The 23,801-nt window shown below is 37.0% G+C and overlaps 1 protein-coding gene across 1 annotated transcript in view; it reads left to right on the plus strand.

The window, feature by feature from the left end:
- Positions 1-466: 466 nt before the first annotated feature.
- mosmoa (modulator of smoothened a) overlaps positions 467-23,801 on the plus strand; it is a 28,027-nt gene continuing 4,692 nt past the window's right edge. The window contains exons 1-2 of the mRNA XM_015004367.2: positions 467-1,649; positions 14,230-14,442. Of these exons, the coding sequence (XP_014859853.1) occupies positions 1,544-1,649; positions 14,230-14,442 (319 nt within the window). The 5' untranslated portion in view covers positions 467-1,543. The remainder of the gene's footprint in view (positions 1,650-14,229; positions 14,443-23,801) is intronic.

A 23,801-nucleotide genomic window follows, 5' to 3' on the forward strand; every position in this document is an offset into this window, starting at 1 on the left:
AAACGAGATGGGTTTTTTTTTTTCAGGAGAAGGAAAAACACACAAAACAGAAGAAGAAGAAGAAGAAAGACAGAGTTGATGAGAAGATGAACTGAACAAAAACAAACTACAATACCCAAAAGAAGAGCACAGAGGCTGCAAAACACAGATTAAGACTGCGGTGGCTCAGCACATGCCCAGATACAGTGGTTAGATCAAAGCATATTCATGTGTTATAATTTCCAAGTCAAAGATCACACCTCAACCCTGTTTAGTCTCTGGCCAGTACTATTTTCCAACATTACCATTTTTTGCATGGAATGCACATCAGTGAGAAACTTGTAACATCACAGATTCATCTTGTTTGGTTTTTAAGTGTTGCAGCTTAATTTGTGCTGATTTAATTATGTTTTTAAGTTATGCCTTACCGGTCTGGTATCACTGTTATTATTTTGTGTTTTGCATATCACTTGCTTGTGCTTTCTTAAATAGCCCTGTGAACTACGTTGCTTTCTTTTATTACTATTTTTGTTTTGTTTTTGCAATGTGAGTGCTTTGAGACGCGCTATTGTGTTTTGCACTATGGGGCTACTGTACATCATGAATAATTGCCTCAAACCTGGCGACTCATGAAAACACAACCCCCCATTCTTCCAGAGTATCGCGAGAAGAGAGGCGCAGCCCCCCTCTGAACACTGTCTGTGTGTGTTTGAGGCTGCGTAGGGGGGGTCCGCCTGATGTCATTTGGCAAAAGGGGAGGCACAGCTAGTGGTGGGCACACGGGTGGAAAGCATAACAATAACGGCACCGATTCATCGTTGATGTTGGGGCATTTAAACTCGCAGTGTTTTTAAAGCGTCTGGCTGAGGTCCGGAGCGAGAGAAGAGGAGGGCAGCTGGCTGGCTAATGGGCTGAAAGTACCAGATGCTATTCCAGCAGAGAAGGAGAACGGACTCTCTTCAGCGAGACAGGGTGATGGGTTCTCGTTTTCCTGACGGGTAACCGTGAACCTACGCTCGAAACGCGGATATTTCGGAGAGTGGGAACTCGCTCCGCATCCCCTGGACTTCAGTAGGTGTGACATTGTGTGTGAAATGCCGTCGAGCAGCCTCTGGGCCGCAGCTCGGCTCATCGAGCCCGAATCTGGGAAATAGCTAGCTAGCTGTCTGCTAGCAGCAGCTGTACCCGATGCTGCTGCTGCTGCAGCGGCTGCTCCTAAGCGGATCCGTACCACAACACAAGCAGTCCGGGGCCTCAGCGCAGAGTGAGCCTTTGTTTTACATTACTGGACTTCCGCGGGGCTTTTGAGATGTGATGCTTTTGTGCGTCACATCAGAGCCTTTTGTAGCTGGAGGCTCGCGCTTGCTTGACGCGAAGGGGCTAACATTGCTGCAAAATGCACAGCAGACCCTCAACAGCAGGCTCCTGTTGAAGGGGGCGAGGTTGGACAGATAACAGCCCACCCCGAGTCTCTCTGAACAGCCGGGGGGGGGGGATCACGTTTGGACAACCACTACCACATTTCCCCCCTCCGCCGAAACTCATCGTTTCTTCTCCAGACGACATGGATAAACTGACGATCATTTCAGGATGCCTGTTTCTGGCTGCAGATATCTTTGCAATAGCCAGCATTGCAAACCCAGACTGGATCAACACTGGTGAATCAACAGGTAAACCAACAACCTTTTAAGTTCTTTCGATCAACAGTATTCTGTCCAACTTAATTTTAATTGGAGAAAATTGCTTGAATGAGTAGATATGAGATATGGACTGCAATAAATATGACTTGACTAAATAAGTGCCATGGATTCATGGTCGCAATATCAGTAATATATTTGTGTTTGCTAGTTCATTGCCAAAGTTGCAGTTGTTGCCTGAAACTACATGTTTAATTGAACCATGTAGTTGTGCTGCAAGTAGCATTTCTTTTCTTCATGATAACTAGATGGACCTCTCTGTAACCTAACCTGGGGTCTATGTTTAATTTGAACCCAAAACAGAAAGACATTAAGACATTAAGTTGTGAAGTATTTCTTTATTAAAAGACTCAGTAGTTCTCAAGTGCACAACATTTGCAAAAGTTGAGAGTTTTATCTTGTTAAGCTGACAACCAGACTTCTTAACACACCCTGCTGCAGATATAAAAGGATATTTTAACAAGAGTGATGTGTGATGCTCTGTTAGTATCTTGACGAAACTATAAACGCACCACATGATCTGTTAGAGGCTGAAAAAATCAGAAATCATTCAATCATACTTAAATGCTTCAAATTTTAAAGCCTGAGTTTTTTTGGTCTGTAAACCCATCAACAAATGCCATGCATTTTTATGCCTTTAAGCTGGGTTTAATCAGCTAATGATCAAATAAATATGCTCTAATAATGCATAAGTGGGCATAATATTGTAATTCTTTTAAGTCTATTGTTTCATTCAAAACTGCTACCTCTATCGGAGAATATGCAGTTACTTTTTTCCTCTTAACATCCAGTAGTCCTCAGAACAGTGAGCAAATTCTGTTTATATAGCCAAGTGTTGCTCAAAGTGCTTTGTCATAAATGTGACCTGATAAAATCATAGAGAATTAAAGTCATAATACTGGGAAAAAAAAATCAAATGAAACATTCATTATAATACAAATACAGTTTAAGTGATTTGCACCTGTCACCATGTTCACTCTTAGCTGTTATTTGCTGGAGATTTTGAAGAACAACCAGTTGTAAAAACAATCAGTATTCAAGCCCTTTCATCTCTTCAGCTGTTTATCGATAAAGACCCTTTTTGCAAAACCATCTTCATTCCTATGATATGTAATGACCTCTTGACATTTGAAGTGACCTTCGAACGATCAGTTGAATCTGCGAACGTGTAATCAGTCAGATCAGACCTGCTAGTGCCGACGGCGAGTGTGAGCACGTGCGCCTTGTTTTAAACGCGCCGTTCCTGAAAACACGTCCAGCCTATTGACGGACAGCTGCTACTCTTTGTTCTCTTTGCAGAATGACAGCTTAATATGTGGGTCAGGGACGATGCTCCATCCACCAGTCAGCATATGACCGTAGCTCAGTGACATGAGTAATCTGTGCAGAAGCAATAATGGGGTTTAATGAAATGGGCACATTGTCTACAATGCGGCTCGTTTGATTCTGTTGTGTAATCGGCCTCTTATTGTCCACTTCTTCAAATCCCCAGAGCTGCACTGGCTTTATACAGAAAATTGAACCTTTGCTATTTTTAAACCGCAGTGTTGTGGTTTATGTGGGTGTTCTTATTGGAGTGGAAGTTGTCCAGCTAACAACTTCCAACTCGCTGTCACTCTTCTCACTTCCTCTCACAGAGGCTGCCTTTCTCTCATTTGTCCTGTCTTCAATGGTCTTATCACATGTGTGGGTGATACAGCACTGAGATTCATCTTCATTTCTCGTTTTTTTTTTTTTTTCTTTGATGGCTTTAATAATGTTCCCGCTTCTGTCTAAAATGTGCAATTTCCATGCAAACAGAATCAAATGTTCTTTGTTTTCTGACAGTGCTTTCATTGTAATGTAAATGTGTTTTTATTTTAGATTAATTGCTTTGGGTACTGTGTTTCTATCTATATATAACGTCTAAAAAGAACATGGTTGTATAACAGCATATATATAGGAAAGCAAGATATTGCACATTTATATTGAAATGCATTCCTTACTGATGCAGCTCGTTTCATACAAACAAGTTATGCAGAATTAAAAAAAGCTATTGGCTTTGGGAAAAGTAAAATATTGTAACCATTGATGCATGGGTCATTAGTATTTCACCATATGATAACCTTGGGTAAAGTACCACAGTATTAATCATTTAAAAAAATAATAAATAGAATAATTGAACTGTGATGGACACTGGAGATAGGGATAGCTTGTCCTTTAGGCGCAGGTGATGGATGGATGAGGTAATAGCTTTTAAAACAAAAAGCAACAGTTTCTACATTTCTGCCACTGAAATAATATGGATTATTATAGGTATAATTTTTGTCTTACATTTGTTATTTAGAACTTGGATGAGCTTGTTGACATTCAGTTGCCATGACGGTGAAGTCAAAAGTTCATATTGATCGAAGTGACTAACAATGCAGTTAATATCAAAGCTACTAATAACCAATTTATAAGAAGTTGGTTAGGAATAGGGTTAGGGTTAGATATGGTGCAGGCATGGAGGGAAGTGAAGAAAGACGGTGTAGCGAAATACAGTGTTGCGCTGAAAAGTTAGGTCTCCAAGAATTGGTTTAGGATCCACCCCTATTCTGAAACAACACATGAAGAGTCTGGATTGTTGTGAGCGTGGTGTAGACTTTGCTACCCAACATTCTCCAGACGACTGGAGGAATCAAGTTGTTGCATAAGTCTTTGAACAATCAAGTTCGTTTTATTAAGCACTTCGTAGGCTAACAGCAGTGACTTGAATTCGATGGGTGGTTAAGACCAGATTCTGGATCACCTGCAGAGGTTTCACAGCACAGGCTAATAGACCAATTTGTAGGGCATTGCCGTAGTTGAGGTGTGAGCATGCTGGGCAGCATGTTGAGATGGGTACAGTGTTATTTTTGTTACATTTAACAATGCGAAGCGACACAAAGGAGAAGGGTCTGTCGCGATAAACGATAAATCAATTAATCGCGCGATAAATTAAACCTATCGACCTCATTTTAATTATCAGCTTTATCGTCTCTTCCTGCCGTTTTCTCGCTCCGGTGCTCTCCACTGACCCTCCCTTCCTCATTTCCTTAGTGTAATGTCCAGCTCACACTACACGAATTGTCAGCCCATTATCAAAACCTGAGACCACACATTAACCGACAGAAATCCTAGGTATAACGATTCGATCGGGTTTGTCGTGCCATGTGGTGTCCGGCCACATGAGCACAAAATAATGGCAACAAGTCCAGTTAACTAATTTTAAAATCAGGCATTAATCAATGCTTCACTTGAATCTACCTGTGATGCATGTGACTAGAGTCAGCGTAAAGTCCTGACTGAATAAAAATCATTATAACCTATTTATGTCACGTTAACGAAGAACAGCTGAAAACATACCGGGTTTCTCAACTAGCAACTTTTAGGATTTCTGTCACAGCTAAGACAGCTGTTTTGATGGAGAGGCCTCTTTTGAACTTTGATTAAAAAACAAGTTTACACATTATTTTATCCATTTTATTGTGTTATCAGCTTGCTAAAAGGGCTTCATAATTTGTTTGCCTAAAGAAAGTGTGTATCTCCTAAAATATGTTTTGTTTCATTAGCTTTACAAATGTACTCATGTTAATTTAGTGTACTGTTATTTCTATAATTTTTAAAATAATTATTAAATTAGAAAGTCTTCAACATTTCAAACTTGAAAATAGAGAGATTGTTGAATAATCTCTAAATCTCTCTCTCTCATCTCAGGCTAATTTTTATGCAGTTTTCAGTTTAAACATAAAGGTTGACACCAATCAGCTGAGCTAGCACCTTAGCTTTTCTTGTCTTATTTGAGGTTTTAGTCTGACATGCTTTTATCTGACTGACTTTGTTCTCGCATTATTGAGAAAACGGTCCACTTCGATACAATCCGTCTTTCAGGTTTTTATTTTATAATAAAGAGTAAGCTAACTACTGATAAAGCTTGATTGAGAAATGGCTACAGAAAGTTTTTTTCCATCTATATACTTTAACGCCACTCTAAAAGTCTGTATTTTACAGTGCAGACAGAATTCAGATGCATAGCATAATCTCTGCTAAAGCTTCACATTTCTGCCGTTACCATTTAAAGCCGACCTCCTGCAGAGCTTCGAAGCAGAGCCATTGTCACAGCAGTGTCAGGCATAAACTGCAATTTTCTGCTGCTCAGTCTACGACTGCGTGGTGCACATTTATATCCTTGTGGTGGAATTAATGGTTCTGAACATAAATGATAAGTGATGTTATTACATTTGCACCACCAGGATTATTTGTAGCCATTAATCAAAGCCGACTCTTTAAGTAATTGTCTTCAGGATATTTTGAAAACCGTAAAGCCAGAGTTTTAACTTTTTGATTTCTTTTAATGAATAAAATGTATATTTTTCAACGTTACTGTTTCATTCTTACCACATTATTATTAATATTATTATTATTATAGGTCGTTTATTGCCTCCATTTGAAGTTTTCCTTCAGATTTCTTGTTCATGTGTGTAATAATGTGGAAACATGTTTTGACCCATATGTAGGAACAACCACTTTAGCTCCATGTTGGATGTGGTTTGACAGTCATGTCAGTAACATGGGCTATGAAAACATGCCCTCTATTCTACAGACTTTTTGTCAAATAAATGCAAAAATAATTTCACTTTTTTTCTCCTATGCGTAACTTGATATATACACCATTTTCCCCTTGATAAATTATCTTTTGCAGGCAGTTTTTGTATTGACTCAAGTTATCTTTGACGTTGAACTTTCCTTGATTTGAGACATTTGTGTAAGAAGAAGGAAAAAAAAGTAAAAACACAAATCTGTAAGAAGTTGAAATAAACATTCACACAAACTGCAGCTTGTTCTAACTGCTCCGTGTGTGACGGTGATTTAGCCAGAAATAGATGAAATGAGACACAATTAAATTGTCTTATTTTAAGTATCACTTTTCAAAGCACAAGGGCACACAGTGTTATTACTACAGAGCAGCTGAAACCAGGCCAGCTATTATCGTCCAGTTACAGGCCTGCTGTGCCAGCACTTCTCACCTGCAGTTTACCCAAAATTGAGCGAGTTTGACAGGCGGGGACAGAGACCACAAACCGAGCCGCCATTGACTTGAAAATGTTTATTGGCCTCAGGTGAAGAAAGTGCCATTTTGAAATGTGAAATATTTTTCATCTGTTGACTGTAAAAACCTGGATGCTGTGCAGCTCCAGCTGAAAAATGTAGCCTGCAGGTGATGGAAATGATCTATGAAAAGAAATTATTTATTTCTTGTGTTGCAGGTGGAAAATTTAAACTATATTCTATTCTAATGTCTGGGGGTTATTATTGTATTTGTGCTTCATCCTAAAATAAAAAAAGATACATTTTTACATAAGATGAAAGAAATACTGATTGAAAGCAGAAATCAGATTTTGTTTATTTAATTAAGGTCGATAGAGGAACCTTTAACAATTAATGTGATGGTTTGTGTCATTGCTCGGTGATATTCAATAGAGGGTAATTAGGACATGACCAATGAAGATATCCATGAAGACATTCATTCATTGATGCTATTTTAAATACTTTATTTATATCTAATGTTGTTGAATTTTCCTCATTTCAGCGTAGTTTAGAGAGACGGCACAACTTTTCATCAAAAACGTGCTGCTTCTGTGCTGTGTTTGATAATCACAGCTGTGACATAATGATAATGATCCTTAGTATTTGGCATGCAGATTTATTCTTTTGTTTAAGGTGTTATTTTGACATCAGATCTGCCTAATTTAATAATGCTTCACTTTATGCAAGAGGCATTCTTAAAAATGTATTTAGGTTATTTTGTGATGACAAATTCATGCTATGCCTCCATAAAGAAACTTTTTATTTAATTAGGTGTTTTTGCAGTTAAAATGAATGGACATGACATGTTTTTCATTATAAGCGCATGCTCTGAAAATTGTATTTTAACATCTCTACAGCCTGTAGGTTGATTTTCTGTGTTTAAGAAAAGACAATCGTGAAAATCGACACTTATTCAGACCTTCTTCCAGAAAATATTTTTGCTGTTTAACAAATAAGAAAAACCATCAGGGATGTTTTTTTTAAATTTCTTTTCATATTGCTTTACAAGAAGTGCAGAGGGTCTCCATGTTGAGTGTTGTATTTGCCCCAACCAGTTGGTTTTACACCGTTTCTCTTGCCATGCAGTTTGTAAATATGCAATGTCCATTGTTTGACGGTTTTTAAGGATTTTTAGACTTATTTAAACTGTGAGCATAGACTTATCGCAGTCTGTGCTCTTGGGTAGAGCTACTTCAAAATTCAAATGACCAGATATCACTGCTTTACAGATTGTTTGACCCTGACTGGTGACTGACCTATCGTAAACTCAAATCCGGTCATTTTCCGATTGGTGAAGTCACCGCTGTTGACTTTTTTCCCCCTCAGCGTTCATGATTTTATGTACTGTGTTTAGTGTGCGGATTTTGGCTCTGCACATCTGCGCTCCAGTGCCCCGATAATAAAAGCGGGCAACGTTAAAAAGCCCCCAGCTGCAGAAAAAGGCAGCTGTCTTGTGCGTTGGCTTACCTCTGTGCCACCCACCACAGTTCAGAGGCCATTTGGACTCATCCCTCCTGAGCCTGCAAACAGCAGCACCCCTGGTGCTTCACTAATGACAGCATCATCATGTTGCAGTTGAGCAGACGCGGCGCTCGTTTCCTCTCATTTGGGCCAAGACATGGTGAGAGGAGTGTTTTGATCATTGTGAGTGCAGAGCTGACGGCAGGGTAGCAGGGCATGATGGGGGCGTGAAAAAGAGCAGGGGCTCAAAATCGTAAATTGGCCCATTATTTTCTGTAAGTAATAGTGAGCACTAGAGCGTGAGTGAGATTTGTGGACTATACATATTATTTGTTTGGTTGCTTTTTTAAAATTCCAGCCAAAAGACATAATTATGCTGCACTCATGAATATTTGTTCTACCTTGCATTAATTTCAATTGTAGCGTTTCATTTCTGAATCCAAACATTCCTGTTTCTATTTAGGTTTTTTTAAAACATTGTTTTCTTGTTTAGCACATGTAGGTTTAAAGGGACATGTTCCCAATCAGATAAAATATAAATTGCTGCTGCCTTGTACACATTTAGATTGTTTGTCTGCGCATTTATTACCAACGCCTCAGTTGGAACATTGCATCCGTTTTCAGTGCAGAGTGAAATGAGGGCTAACTGGATGTTTTTCAGCACCTGCAGGTTGTTCAATTCGCTCCATTAACTCTACATTGTGTCGGCGCCACAGCATCCTGTCATCCCCGAATAAAATCAAATCACTGTTGTCTTTTTCCGTTGTCTCTCATCAATGAAAGAAGCAGATTAAATCTTTGAAGCATCTCTTTATGGGGGCAGTGTGTCTTTCCGCTGAGCTGTCTGACGTCATTAACGTTTGGAGATTTGCAGTGTCATGGAAAGTAGGAAATTTGTAATCATTGCTGACTGTTATTTCTATACTATGTGAGTAAAGTCAAATTTACATGATGCAAATTAAAGGATGATAGGAATGTCCTAGACACAAGGTTACAATGTAGCTCTAAATTTGCACAATTTTTGACCGAGTTGAAAGAAAATCTTTGCATTGCTTTTATGATAGTTTTGCTTTTGGAGATTTGGTTTTTTCATGCCCTACTATTTCAGGTTCAAAAAGAGCCAGAGCATTTTATACACACCAGACATCAAGTTATGCTCTTCCTCTTCCATATCCGCTTCGACAACAGATGATTTACTATAATTACATATATTCTACTTATAGTTTGCCTTAAAGGAAAATTGTAAAGCAGCAAACTCCTGCTGTGAATCCAGCAGGAGTTTGCTCATAGTTATTTTGGTCTTAATCTGTTATATCGCATGAGTCAACTTCCCCAAAACTGAGAGCAGAACCACAATGAAGGAAATGTAATACAAAATTTATTAGAAAATATTACACATTTAATTGTACGCGAGATTTGTTATTGCTTCTGTACTTTGTATAAATAGAGCAAAGAAACAAAAACTTGATGCATGATGGTTAATTACAGAAATGTACCAATTATAGAGTTTAAACCCTGTAGAGTTACTATTGACAGCGAGGTGAATTTGTCTGATGCATTCAATGTCTGGAAAAATACAATATATTCTTAGTTCCCAACTAACTAATCCTTGGTCCGGACTGACTTTCGGTCACCGGCCGATTTATCTGTGGTTCTCTACATTAAATTAACCATTTTTACCGCTAGGATCTCTTAGAGAGTTATTGATTACTTGTCATGTAACAAATGAAATAATCTTTCAGTGTTATTTATTTTTGTCATGCAACATTTAGTGAGGATGAAGCCAGAACTAACGGGATTGTGTTCTTTAACTACACCCTTTGACACATTGAGTGAACAGGATGTCACAAAGGCAGTGTTTAAGTTGTGTGATTTCTGTGGTTTAACACCTGGAATTGCAGTGTGAGCTCAGCTGTCCCTCTGACTTGTAGAAAACACCTAACAGAGCTTCTGTCAGTGTTTTTACACTAAGGAGGCGTAAATGTTCTCGTTGTGTTTTGGGTAAAAATGGTCATCCCAGGGGGAATCTGTGGATAAAAGCCTGAATCCGCTGTGTGAAACCAGGATTACTTTATTTGGAACAACCATTCAGCTTGTTTTTGTCTTCTTTTATTATTCCATTGGCATTATTGAATTGAAAGCATTAAAAGGCTCCTCTCTTTTGTGAAGGCTATATTTAGCTTATTTTGAGTTTTTGTTTTTAAGTGTGACCAGACAAAAGGGGAAAAACAGCTAAATGCGTCATTGTCTGTGCTCATTACCTCCGTTTCTTTATAGATTTACCCAAGACGCCTGTGAATGCCAGGTGTGAACAGGGCATGTGTTAGTGATTGTCTGTAAGCTGAATCCAGGCCTTACCCTTCATGACAGTGAAGTTGATGTTTTAACCCCTCCAGCCTGATAGAAAAGTACGTTTCTCCGACAAATTATTGTGGCTACGTAAAATTCTGCAGCTAATGTTTTTTCTGAAATGATTTGTTTTTTGTGTCATATTTTGTGTGAGCATCTGACTAGAGAAAAATATGCATTAAAAACACACCACTGTTTGATTAATACTGATATTTAAACAGGAACAGTTTTGTGTTTGTTGCCGCTGGCTGAATTGTTTACCTGCGTTCATTTAGCATAGCGTGCCTGCCTGTTGTATGGCAGGAATCCCACCGAGTGCTGGTAAAACAGCAGGAGTTCAGGGGATGCAGGGAAAACAGTCGTAAACCCTTCCATTACCTGCAGCAATTAGACTTTTGTCTAATTCCCCTTCAACTAGTCCCTGCCACTTTCTGCCTTGTTTATTCAAAGTTGTTCTGCAACACCAAAATGGCTTTTGAAAAGTGTTGCTGAGTAAACTAAGCCTGTCATGTACAAGTTTATTGGGGGGTGTTTTACATTTAGTTACCACTTAAGTGAAAACTACATTAGCATCGCAGAGAGTTGGAGAGAAAACATCTATTAAGTTGCCACCTTTCGTGCTAAAATTGAAGGTTTTTCAGTGTAAGCTCATGCAGATGTAAAGCTTGGTGCTCCTGCAGTCCATCAGAGCCGTGTAGACATCTACACCATTTTCTTTCAAACCACAGGCATTGTTTTTTTCTGAGCTAGCCGAGCTGGGGAAGCTGGTTGCTATACTATGAAAGCATGTTTTCTCTGGGCGGTATAAAGGGGACAGGATTTCCTCTGTGGAGTCTGCAGAATCCACAGCACTCACAGGCCCGAGGAGAGCACTTCGGTTGTTTATTGCGGTTAAATTGATTTTTGATTCATATTCATTAAACACAAAGTTTAAAACTAACGAGGAATAAATTGTTTATACATTTGCCAGACTAAGACTGAACCTGAAACTCCAGCTTGCATATTTGTCCCATTCTACCTTCCACCCACCTACTGAGCCTCTGAACTTTTATGATACTGCCTACAAAGGCCCACCTCTTCAGTGAAGGGGTTATTTTGTGCTTTTATTGCTCATTTAATAACAAATGTGTTCTAGAGGGAAAAAAAAAAACTTTTTTAAAACAGGTAAGGACCACTCTCTCTGACTCAGACATTCATACTGGGTACCTGTTTGACAATGAAATTAAGTTGCCACATATTTTTGATAAACTCCTAGGACTTGAGAATTTAAACAGATTATTTTTTGCTATTTTAATGGAGTGTGCCCTACTACCTTACAAACTAAAAAATGGAATACAGAAAGGCATCATTTGCAAAAAATAAAGGCAAGGTAATTTTATTTATTTATTTATTGGTACAAAAGGCAATTCAAAGTGCTTTACATGATTAAAAGCAAAATAAAACGACAAACAAGCAGGTGCCAGAGTGATTAGAAAAGTCATTTGAGACAATTTCTAGTTTAATAAAAAACTCAAATTACATTCACTCAACACATTTATTTAACTGAAGATCAGATTTCCACTCAAAAGTCTATTTAAACCTGTTTTAATTACACATGCACTTAGCAGACAATTCCTGGCCAAAGAAGTTTTTTTTTTACTCTGCAAGAAATATGAGAGAAGATATGACTAAACCTTTCACCTGATATTTATTAAGCTCAAAAGAAGTGTATCAATTATGGTTGGTAGTTGTAATTACAGACAAAAAAAAAATCAGTTTTCAGTTCTGATACAGTTAGTAAAATTAGCTGATTCTGATCTATGACTGATTTGTGCTTCTGTCATTTTGATGTCTAATGCATAAAAAATATAGATTTTATAATCTAAAGTTTGACCTGGTGCAATATTGTTAAGGGACTAATCACATATTACTCTAAGTTTAGAGATTTACTAGGTTAAAATCGCAGTGTTTCTGTTTTCTTCCATCTCTGTCCACTTCATTTACATGTTGAGGTCAGTAGGGAGGTTTTAACCATCTCAGCATTTTACAGTGCATTAGGTTTTCCAGAGTCATATACTTCATTGTTGAGCTGTAGGTTGTTTCTTCAATGCTGGCTATGAGATGCTGATGTAAAATAGTGAACTTTTTCCTGCACCTTAAGGCTACTGATATGAACTGTTGGGCCAGTATAAGGCATTATATTAAACAACTCTAATCAGTATCTGGGACATCTGGATCTAAAAGTCTGCAGTAGCTAATGAAGCTTTAAGTTCCTTATTATCCACTGTCCAATAATAGAAGAAATCAGTCTTACTTGACGCTTTGTTTTTCAAGTGAGTACTTCTTGCCTTGTGCCGTATCCTAGAGGGTCCACCTTTTATTTAAAGAGACCTGTGGTCAGCAGAGAGGTAAACAAAGTGAAGCTGTTCTGCTTACTCAGGTAGAAAATCCCCTTGAGGTTGTGCTTTTAATTGAACAAGATGCCTCTAGAGAAGCATGGGCCTGCTTTTAGCACCAGCCTTTACACTCTGTCAGAGCTTGTCTCATGACTCGGTTTGATGCTTGCATCCATTAAACTTCTTGTCTTGATTAATCATAGATAAGTACAGTGGAGCATTTTGATCGCAGATGTGTACTTGCATTTTCCGCGACCTTTAACCGAGATCTTGGGAGATAAAGTCAGATAGTTTGAGCTGAATTTGGACAGCTCGCTATTCATGTTTACTGAGCCTTTTAAAACTGCGGCAGCTCTGTCCAACATGACTTGAAATGTCACAGCTGTGTGGGATGCACTAACTGGCAGGATAGATCTCATCTTCGCCCTCGCTGCAAGTGTGGAAAACATTTTTCGCTGTCATAATGGTCGAAAAGGTGACGATTCAAAATATCTCTGTTTCCATTCCTCCTCCTTCTCTTTGTTCGTGCTCCTTTTCTTTTGTATAAGACAATTCCTGTCTGTCTGACCATATATATGAAAGGACTATATCCTGCAGGGTCTGAGATTCTGATCAGATCAGGTATGCAGGTAGTGGCGTTGACTTTATTTTGAAAATTTTAATGGTGTTGGGTACAAAATCAGTCGTTTTTTGGCAATAAGTTAGTTTATTGGTGTCTGGTGATTGTTAAACAATCAATGCAGTGTTAGTCCAGCTTGTTACCTAGCAACCCAAGCTGAACTCCAGCATGTTTGGTCAACTGGTTTTCTCTGTATGTGCTGTACAATTGTTCATGGAAAAGACAAGTGTTTTGTTGTTGACTTACCATTCAGAACCTACTTTCTGCATTCATGTTGGTTTTACAGAAGGCTCCACTTCTACTTTTCAAAGATGTATGGTAATTGTGCACCTGTTTGCAGCCTTTTTCATGTGTGAGTGTAAACGTTGAGTTGGGGGGGGTGGATTTAAAGTGACCAGACTCTCTAAACCAGCTCATCCTGCAAGAAACTTAAAATGGTACAGAACTGACTAGACTCAAATCTCATTATCTAAGAATTATTTGTGCAAAAAATGTAATGGACATGCTTCATATAGCCCTCTAACATGTTTAAGAATAGAACACCTTATTATGTGGGTGTTACATGATAAAACATAAAAATGTAGCGCTATGTTTCTGCTTTATCTGGTAATACTAGGAGTAAATTAAAGCAAACCTTTTCATGTTTTCCTCTGCCCTGCAGGCGCCCTTACGGTTGGTCTTGTCCGGCAGTGTCAGACCATACACGGACGAGAGCGGACCTGTATCCCGCCGCGACTGCCCCCTGAGTGGGTCACTACGCTCTTCTTCATCATCATGGGCATCATATCCCTCACAGTCACCTGCGGACTGCTAGTTGCGTCGCATTGGCGCAGAGAAGCCACCAAATATGCCCGCTGGATTGCCTTCACTGGCAGTAAGTCAACAAAATTATATTAAAAATATGAAATTATGTTTCTCAGGGAACTAAAGTTGAATTACTTGAGAAAATGTAAATGTATATAGTCTTGATCTTACGGGAAAATTCATAGAGGATTGCGGCTCGTTTGGTGCATGTGTAGGCGGACAATATAACCGTAGCTCTTCTTCTTTCCCTTAAACTGTAAAGATTTTTTTTTTTTCTCCAGACAATATTTCTGTATAGATACACTCGCAGCACACCACAACAACTCTTCCATCACATGCATTGTGCCTGGGCTGGTTTTACAAAGCTGTGTGGGTTGGTGGAATTTGATTGGTCAGTCAGTTCAGGGAAGCGGCAGCTTCGAGCACTCTCACACTGATGGAGCAGTGGTATGTGAAGCCACAGTGGCTCCCTTTATTGTCTGAAAGCTGGAGGCATATTTTTTAAATGGCTCAGACACAAAAAGGAAAAACAGCCTCAGGATTTGCAAAAAGAAAACATTTAGGTGAATATTTGTTCCCTGCTAGGTCTTGTGCAGTTTAATATTTTTTTTCAAACACTTCCTCATCACCTGGTAAACTAGCACTCTTTTATATCCCAAGTTAAAGTGTCGTGTAACATAAATGTTTTTTTAGAAGCACTGAGAAACACCCCAAGAAACTCAGGAAGAAAGGAAAAATGCGCAAGATGGATTTGATAACGGAGAGTAGTTTCAACCTGTTCCCATCTCACTGCTCGGATACAGCAGAATTAGATTTGATTGAGCATCTGCAGCAGTGGTTCCCAGCTGCAGTGTGGCAAGGTTGTCCCGGTCCAACACACCACATTTAAATGGTTGAATTTGCTTATTTGTTGTTTCTCTTTGCATAGCACTTCCACTAAACAAACCTTTTTTAATTATTATCTTCAACTCATGGTCATATTTGTCTTTTTTTGCCTGTTGCTACCACATTTTAAGCGGTAGCTTTTAGTTTATTTATTATTGACGAGCACCATTCATGCAACCTCACAGTTATGGGGCGTCTGAGCAACCAAGGAAGATTACGGTCCCTCTCAGACAAACACGGATGACAAAATTTGTTGAGTGGGTATCTGGGTAGATGAAACGTATTAAATTTTCTTCTTTTTTTTTGTTCTTTTGATTTTTTTTTTAGACGTGTCAATATATATGACAATAAGGAATTGACAGATATCCCTAAAACATATTCTGCTTTATGAAACTAGTAGACTATTGCCACTCTGATTTAGATATTACTTTGAGCTTAGCAACACAAACAAAGATTAAACAACTGCTAACTTACTTCAAGTCAAACTGAAGTAGTAATTGTTACTTTTGTATTAGCTGCAGTTTCATTGTGCATTAAAACTAAATAAAAAAAAATTAAACTAAGATTTATAAAATGATCTAAATGTTTTAATTTCAGACAGAAAAGTAACAGTAATCCCTGTTGTCAAAAGATAACATGTTGATTATTGAAAACATTTTAATTATATGTAATATTTATATCATTTTGAATTTGATTCATGGACTTGAGCCAAAATATGGATTAATTAATCACTAAACTAGTTACTTATTGAGCAGAAAAAAATATTATTCTTTTTACAGTTCTGCACTCTTTAAAATGACACAAGCTTAAAAAGCTTTCAGCAGCTCGATAACTAGTTGGGCTATGTGCTCAGGTAGCCACCATGCAAATGGCTGCTTAACTAGCTATAGCAGTTTTATCCTAACAACAGTGATTGTTGGTGCTCCTTCAGTTTATATGTCATTAAAATATTTCAAAACGGCCACATTTGTCTTTGAAAGTCGCAGAAAAGTGAGTCAGCCTTTTTTCAGCCAGCTGGTCAGCAGTGCTCTGCTGCAATTGGGGGTTCTGCATGACTCTGTTGCACTCTGCTCTAAACAGCAGCAGAAACTTCTGGTCATTGTACGATGAAAAGTTTTACAGTTCTGAAATGTAACGTTTGAAATGATTCAGTCCTGGCCTCTGTTGACATTACACAGCAATTTAACAGAGCTCTGATGATTTTCAATTCACTGTCTGCATCTTTGTTCTGCAAATGTATTCAAGCGCAAAAAAAGTGGAGGCGACATCACAGTCAAATGATTGTTTTATTTTTTTAATATGCCTTACTGTCATGGTGAAACGAGTTGAATTTCTTCCTTAATGTGAACGTCTTCATGCTTGATTTGCTTTGTTTGCTGGCCAAAGATTCTGCAATTAGAAAAGCATCAGTAACATGACAAGTCAGATGTTCTGAGCTAAAATGATATTTACTTTATAGCCAGATTATGCAATCCACTGTTAGACAAGGGTGGTGTTTTGTAGATGTACTATAAACCTTCACGCTGATTAGGACCCCTCCGGGTTGTTTGGTGGGTAAGATATGAGCTGAACACAATATTTTTTAGTACCCTGCTTTGTAGTGGTAAAACTGCTTCTAAATTACATCAGGCTTGTCTTTCACATTTTTTTTATTTTTATTTATTTACTATTTGACAGATTTATAACACACAGCGCCGTCCGCAGAGATGATTGCTGTTAAGAGACGCATTGTCTTGAGCCGCACACTAACAAGTAATGTAGCCGTCATGACTCCTATTAGCAGGACCGCTGCTTACTTAGGCATATTTTCTGTATCACTTTATTAAAGATAGGACAGTTTTTACTGCTTTAATGAACTAACCCTTTAGTTTTTAACTGTCTTTAAGGAATATACTAATCTGCTCACTTTAGCTGACCTGCTAGATTTTATGTAGATAATGATTTAGACCATCTTGCCTCAGATAACATAAAGTTAGGCTCTCCTAAATTCTCTCTGAATTGTTGTCATCCTGAAAGCCATCTGCAGATACTAAAACTTTTTTTCTTGAGCTTTATGTGGTTGGAAAATACCTTCAGGCTTGAAAGAGACAAAGGCAAAATTCAAAGCATTGAACTGTGAAATCAAACTTCTTTTAAGTTTCGTTTGATATATACAATATTGGTATAACAAATGAATGTAGCATAGTAATGTGATTGTCCCATTCTTTACGTTCCAACAACATTTTTCTTTTGCATGTTCCACACTGCCGAACTGAAAAAGGAAAGCAAGCTTTCAGTGTGATGGCTCCTTCAGCCTGGAATCAGCTTCAGTCTGAAATCAAGATGTTAGAATTGATTTCACTGAATTTATTTCGAGCGATTCTTAAAAACAGGCAACGAGAATCTTTTAAACAGTGTCACTGTTTTTAAATTGTTTTATTCTGTTTTATAATTGTGTATATGTATTAATCAATTTTGTTTTATAACCAGGTTGCTATGTACTGCAGACTTCTGCCCAGGTCCCCCTTGAAAATGAGATCTAGATCTCAATGGGGTTTACCTGGTTAAATAAAGGAATAAAAAAATAAATAAAAAAAAATAAAACTTCTTTTAAGTTTTGTTTGATATATACAATATTAGTATAACAAATGAATGTAGCATAGTAATGTGATTGTGCTATGAAATGCCACTTTGTGCCTGGAAAATCTACATTACACCACCTTTAGATGTTTGTTAGTTGATAATAACTTTGTTGATATGGGACAATATTGACTTATTAACTGCCGTTAAACATGGTTGAGTTTTGAGTATTACAGTGAAGTTATTACAACATTTAATGTTTTCTTGGGATGTGTTTTTACTCTAGTAGAAGAAATGGAAACAAAGAGGGCCTGGACCCAGAAAATTAACCTTGCTCCTGCAAAAAGGTCTCTGAAGTGGAAACATGCCTTCTGTGTGTAAAGTCCATAAAATCTGAAGGATGACTGGGCAACAACAACTGTACTGTAGATTAACCAGCAGCAAGCGTGCAAATTACCATGTGTCATCAGTTGAGGCTCTTAAGATGTCCAGTAGATCTCGAAAAGTGCACTGAAATTAAACCTGAGCAGAAGCTGAAGTTGTATTTTCCTAACTGTTGGCTTGTTAATTTCTCTCATCCACAGTGTTTCCCTTATTGTTTATGAATTTAATCATTTCCAGAGTGGTGATAATTAAACAAATGAATATAAATGTGTTTCCTTCTAATGTCTGTGTTGCTTCTCATGATGTAACATGAGAAACTTTTTTTCTTTTTTACAGCAATTTTTTTTTTTTTTTACAATATATAAAAGTAAATGGATTTTATTTTAATGATGGGTAAACGGTTGTTGTAAAAATGTATTCAGAGTACAGTGCATTGTAGAAGTTAATACTTCTAAATATTTTAATTTGCAGAATTAAAATATTTTGGGGGGATTTTATGTTCAGAACAATAAAACCACAAAAATAATTCATGTTTTTCAACAAAAATAAATCAAAGCGTGTACAGAATATACACACACAATCTTTGCATTACATTAGAATTTTTTATAATATTGACAAACATTGAGATATTTGAGTATTTTCCTCTTTTCGTCATCTGTGCTTCCATCATGCTGTCGTCTTTAGCATTTTGGACAGTATCGTGTCCTGTGTGAGTCTGGATGGATGAAATTCCCGCTTCATTAAAACTGCTTGGATAATATTTCTTTAGCAACTTAGATTGATAAAGTTCTAATTTAAACAGTGAATGCAATGCTTTCAGCTCTCAAGCGTATATTTTCTGGTTAATTTGAGCTCTTTGTCTGAAAAATATAGTTTAGGGAGAGAAAAGTTAGTCATGTAAAAGTAGATTTTTCATCCTCAGCTTCTCTTTACATCCATTCGCATAAAGATTTTGCTCAATAATGAGACTTTCATTAAGAATTAATGCCTCGTACTGGTTAAAAGGTCAAAGTTCAGCCTCATGAAAGCATTTCCCACCTGCATTGACTTTGCTATGAGATTAAATAAAACGGTGTGGCTCTGAAGCAGAGCAGACGGTGAAAAGCTGTTCAGATATCATCTATTTATTTTTAATTAAATGATGGTATGTTGTACGATAAAACCCCATTGATTCACATGATTGTTTAATTTGCTGCATAATTGACTTGTGAAAGCAGGAGTAAACGCGCTCAAATATTGCTGTGGCTTTATTAATGTAAAGACTCAAATAGAAAAGACATTTAGCAGAAACTGAGAAATCACTGAGAGTTTAAATACTTTGAACTGCAGCCGAATACCCTTCATCCTCACAAATAAACACATTAATGATTTGTAGAATAAATATCACAGTAATATGTATTCCTCAGTGAGTTTTGTGAGTAACAGTTTATTTTCTGTAAAATCTATTTGAGGAAATGATATTTTTCCTAATTTCATACTACAATTATGGAAAGCTGCTTTTTCATAAATGTTTAAATTTGAATGAAGCAGCTCTTCAGTGATTTGTAAACCCCATCAAGGATTTGCTGCTTTTTATTTCTCTTTATGGTCTCTTCCCTTGCCAGCTTCTTCATGAGATTTGATTCATTTTTGCTGCTATTAATGAAGCTTCATGCATCACCAAGGGTTCTTTTTCACAAAAATTAGATGAGGCATCGATGCAAAATGGTTTCACATGAAGTCTGTGTCAGGCGAATTTGTAACATTTTGAAGAAGCTTGGTTGGGATTTAACATTATATCACTGACACTTCCTTCTTTGACTTTAGCTGAGCTGTTTTCTTGTAAAACCTGACATGCTGGCCAGTGCTAGATGGCTTCTGAAAGCCGTTTCGTGGTAAAACATTTGTCTCAATTACTTCTGAAGTCAAAGGTGGGGAAAAAATGAAAATACTTTTTAACTTTGTAGTAAAAAGTGAAATGATGTAACCTATGAATAACATGAGGTTTTTGTTATCAGTCTCGACTGTGACTGTGTTTTTATTCTGCAGGTATTTGTGTACATTTAAAAACATCACTGCAAAGCTTTCCATCTTTTGAGTAGGGAAAATGTCTCTGGAAAGGTTTCTTCTTTTACATCATTTGTAAATGATTAATTCATTAATCCAAAGCATCAATATTTTGCACATAATTTGTGGTGAATTCTGATTTTTTTTTTTACCAAATCCTATTCAGCAACTTGTTGCAACAAGATGCTCCATAGGCACATAAAGTTCACAGTGAAGAGGTGAAGACCCACTTTTGTAGCAAAGCTAAATAAAACCGGTTGCAAAGTTGCATCAAACATACAATTTTGAATTCTTCAAATTAAATGGTATTATTGAACATCTTTTCAGTCCCTCCAGGATTTCGTGATTCTTGTTGTAATTTCTTGTGTTTGTGGTACTAATTTGGAACTATTTGCGCTTATTTATGATGGTAAATGCAACTTTTTATTACTTGCTGTATAGATCATGGACTATAATATGACATCAATTAAGGCAGAGGCAGCTGTTTAGTACAAGTAAGAACGTTTTTGACAATTTTTTTGAGAAAAACTCCCAATTGTGAGTGTAATTTGTTGATTTTGCGTGAATTTCCACAATAATTCTCAAGAAACAGGAGATTGATATAATTTGGCAGTAAACAGATAAAAACTGCATTGATTTGATTGATAACATAAAATTTAAGTACACTTAATGTTTAGTCTAGATTCTAGAGGGTCACATAAAAATTTAAGGCAGGCTGGATTTGGACACAGGCCTTCAGTATGACACACGTGCAGTAGAATAGCTTAATAAATTGTACACCGACATCACACACGTCTTTGTGTGTAAAATTCCTGAAGAAGTGGTAATTTGCTTCATCATTTCTTCCACCAGTACCACTGACTCCAAAACAGCATGATGCTGCCACTACCATGCTTGTGAGTTTGTACTGAGCTTCTGGGGTTGAAATCCTTCACTCTACTGCAAAGCTTGACTCAAGCAACTCTACTGATTCTGCCGAGAAATATTTTGAAGGTGTTTCTTTTCTCTTTTAATGAATCTAAACCTAAAAAAACCCTAAAAACCAATCATTTAAATGCATCTTAACGGCCATCATGTGTACAAATCTTATATAATTATCTTTTTTTTTTTTTTTTTTTTTTTTTTTTTTTTTGCTAAATACAGCCAATGATTGCATGCATTCTGTGCAGAACCCTCTGAGTTGTTTTTAGTTTATCTCCACAGGGTTCATTGCAGACTCCCACAGCAAACACTGGGAATGCTGCTTCCAGAGTGCAAGCTCTCTTCATTTGGAGACATTAATCTTTAATAGATTTTTACATAATGAATCATTCCTTGGACTAGGAATCCGCATCATTCTACAGTCACTATTTTCAGCTTTCGGTTCAACTGAAATCGAACTAAAACCTTGTTTAATGTGAAAAACCTGTAGAAAATAACAGTATTTTTGAGAATATTTTATAGACATTGCCTAAGTTTTCTCTATACAGACTCTGCGTGAAGGTTAAATCTCTCCTGATTCAGTTTTGATTGAGCACAGAGCACGTTTTATGGTATATCTGTTATAGACACATTCAGTTTTTATTCTGTGTCATATTTCTGATTTATTTAATGCTTCTGCTTGACGTTATTCTCAAAGTACGGTGTCGATTTTCCCATCTGAAATATTATCAACAAAAGAGTGAAGGACGCCTCTTAGCGCTGCTTTAAATCTCTCGCTCTAAGCCGTCCTTCAAGGCAGGTTTCACATTCAGTATCAGCAAGTACACTGAACTCCCAAGTTAGAAAGAGCTCATCTTTTTAAAATCCTCCTACAGACAACTGCTGTTTAAATGATCTCTTGGTGAAATATGAAACAAGCAGCGATGTTGAGACACACAATCAGTTTTGAACAACTAAAATTACATGAATGCCAATTTAATCTCTCCTAGTCTTCTCCATGTATTCAGGAAGGATTAATCATGTTTAATTTAGCTAAATTTGTATCTACAGTCTAATCTCAGACTGAAAATTGAGGTACCTTTTTGAACAACCTTTTATCTGAGTACATTTATTCAGCAGGAGAGAAAAAAATCATGTTAGGATATAATTATTTTTAATAAAAATCACTGTTGGCATAATACTTTGTCTCCTCTTGTAATATTTTACAAACTAGGAGCAGACAGAGAGACGGATCTTTGATCATTTCTTTTATTTATTCATTTTTATCTTCCTTACCGTCATTCTCACTTTTGCGTTGCAGTAAAATAAAATGGGGGTCCTTGTCGAGCCAGTAACTAAAAGAATTAGACTTTGTTTAATGTTTTAGTTATATCCCAGAAAGTCATAAGAAGTTCCTAGAAACTCTGATAAACCAAAATAACAAGGTGCAAACAATGACTTACATTTTTAGTGTTAGTTAATAGTCATAGCATGTTCAATCGTTTTACTTTATAGCTTTTTACACATCTTTTCTAGCTGTGACACTAAATGTTGCCTGCACTTGGAGTATTGGAGCTTGGAGAGCCGAGTCTGGTCAGAATCTTATTACATGATCTGAACTATTTAGCCGAACAAAAGGATGTAGGGAAATAAAATGAAATGCCATATGACACAAACAATTAAATTTTATTTGCAAATTTTTGTAAGGATCTTAGTAATGTTACTGCTCAAGACTTTTCCAGTTGAAACCAGATCTTTACTTTTAAGATGAACTTCTGATTCCTCGCTTTTCTGTTTTAGGTTAGTCAGAATCATACTTTCTAAATGCCAGAGTGAGAAAGTTTTTTAGAACTTCAAAACTTCAAAATGTTTATTTAACATTTTTTTTAAATCATTCTAACATTTATTTTGTAAAGTCCAAAAATCTCTCTTGAAGCAAAATAGCCACACAACATGATTCAGCGACCACCGTACTTCACTGTTGGATTGGTGGTCTGAGGCTTGGATGCTTCTTTCTTTTTCCTCCTAAATGAAGAACACACTGGTCATTATGGCCAAGCACTTAAATTTTAGTTTCATCACACCACAGGAAATGTATTTGTCTTCCACTGTATTTCAAACTTTTTATGTTGCTTTTGGAGTAATGCATAATTTGCGGCCTGACTGGCCTTTCAGACCATGTTTATACAGAAATAATTGGGAGAGTTTTTGCTTTTGATCAGGGGAAGGAGATGATATTTTTTTGCACCAAAAACATTTCTTCCATTCTTAGACATGTCCATGATGTTGATTGATGAATGTAATTGTTTGAACCAGGAATGCATTATGAAAATTTTGGGCCAATATCGATATTCATTAATAGTATCCCTTTAATGGCCATTCAATAATATTTACTAATATTTTTGTATGAAAATGTATCCAAGGATGAGGTTTATTATTGTCTTCCTGTTATCATGGATGATTTCTTTTGTTTTTTCCATGATGGTTGTCCATAGGTGCGACTATTTAACTCAAGCCCTTTTCCTGCATTCATAAAATATAAATCATTTTGACTTAAAAAATAGGAAATGTCAGATTTAACTGTCAGATGCTGAGGGGAAATAAAAGGTCATGTGTGTTTTTAATGCAGCGTGAGTGAACATCTGGGTTTAACTA

Source organism: Poecilia mexicana, unplaced genomic scaffold (assembly GCF_051168715.1).
Source record: "Poecilia mexicana isolate PSO_F unplaced genomic scaffold, ASM5116871v1 scaffold_8, whole genome shotgun sequence".
NCBI lineage: Eukaryota > Metazoa > Chordata > Actinopteri > Cyprinodontiformes > Poeciliidae > Poecilia > Poecilia mexicana.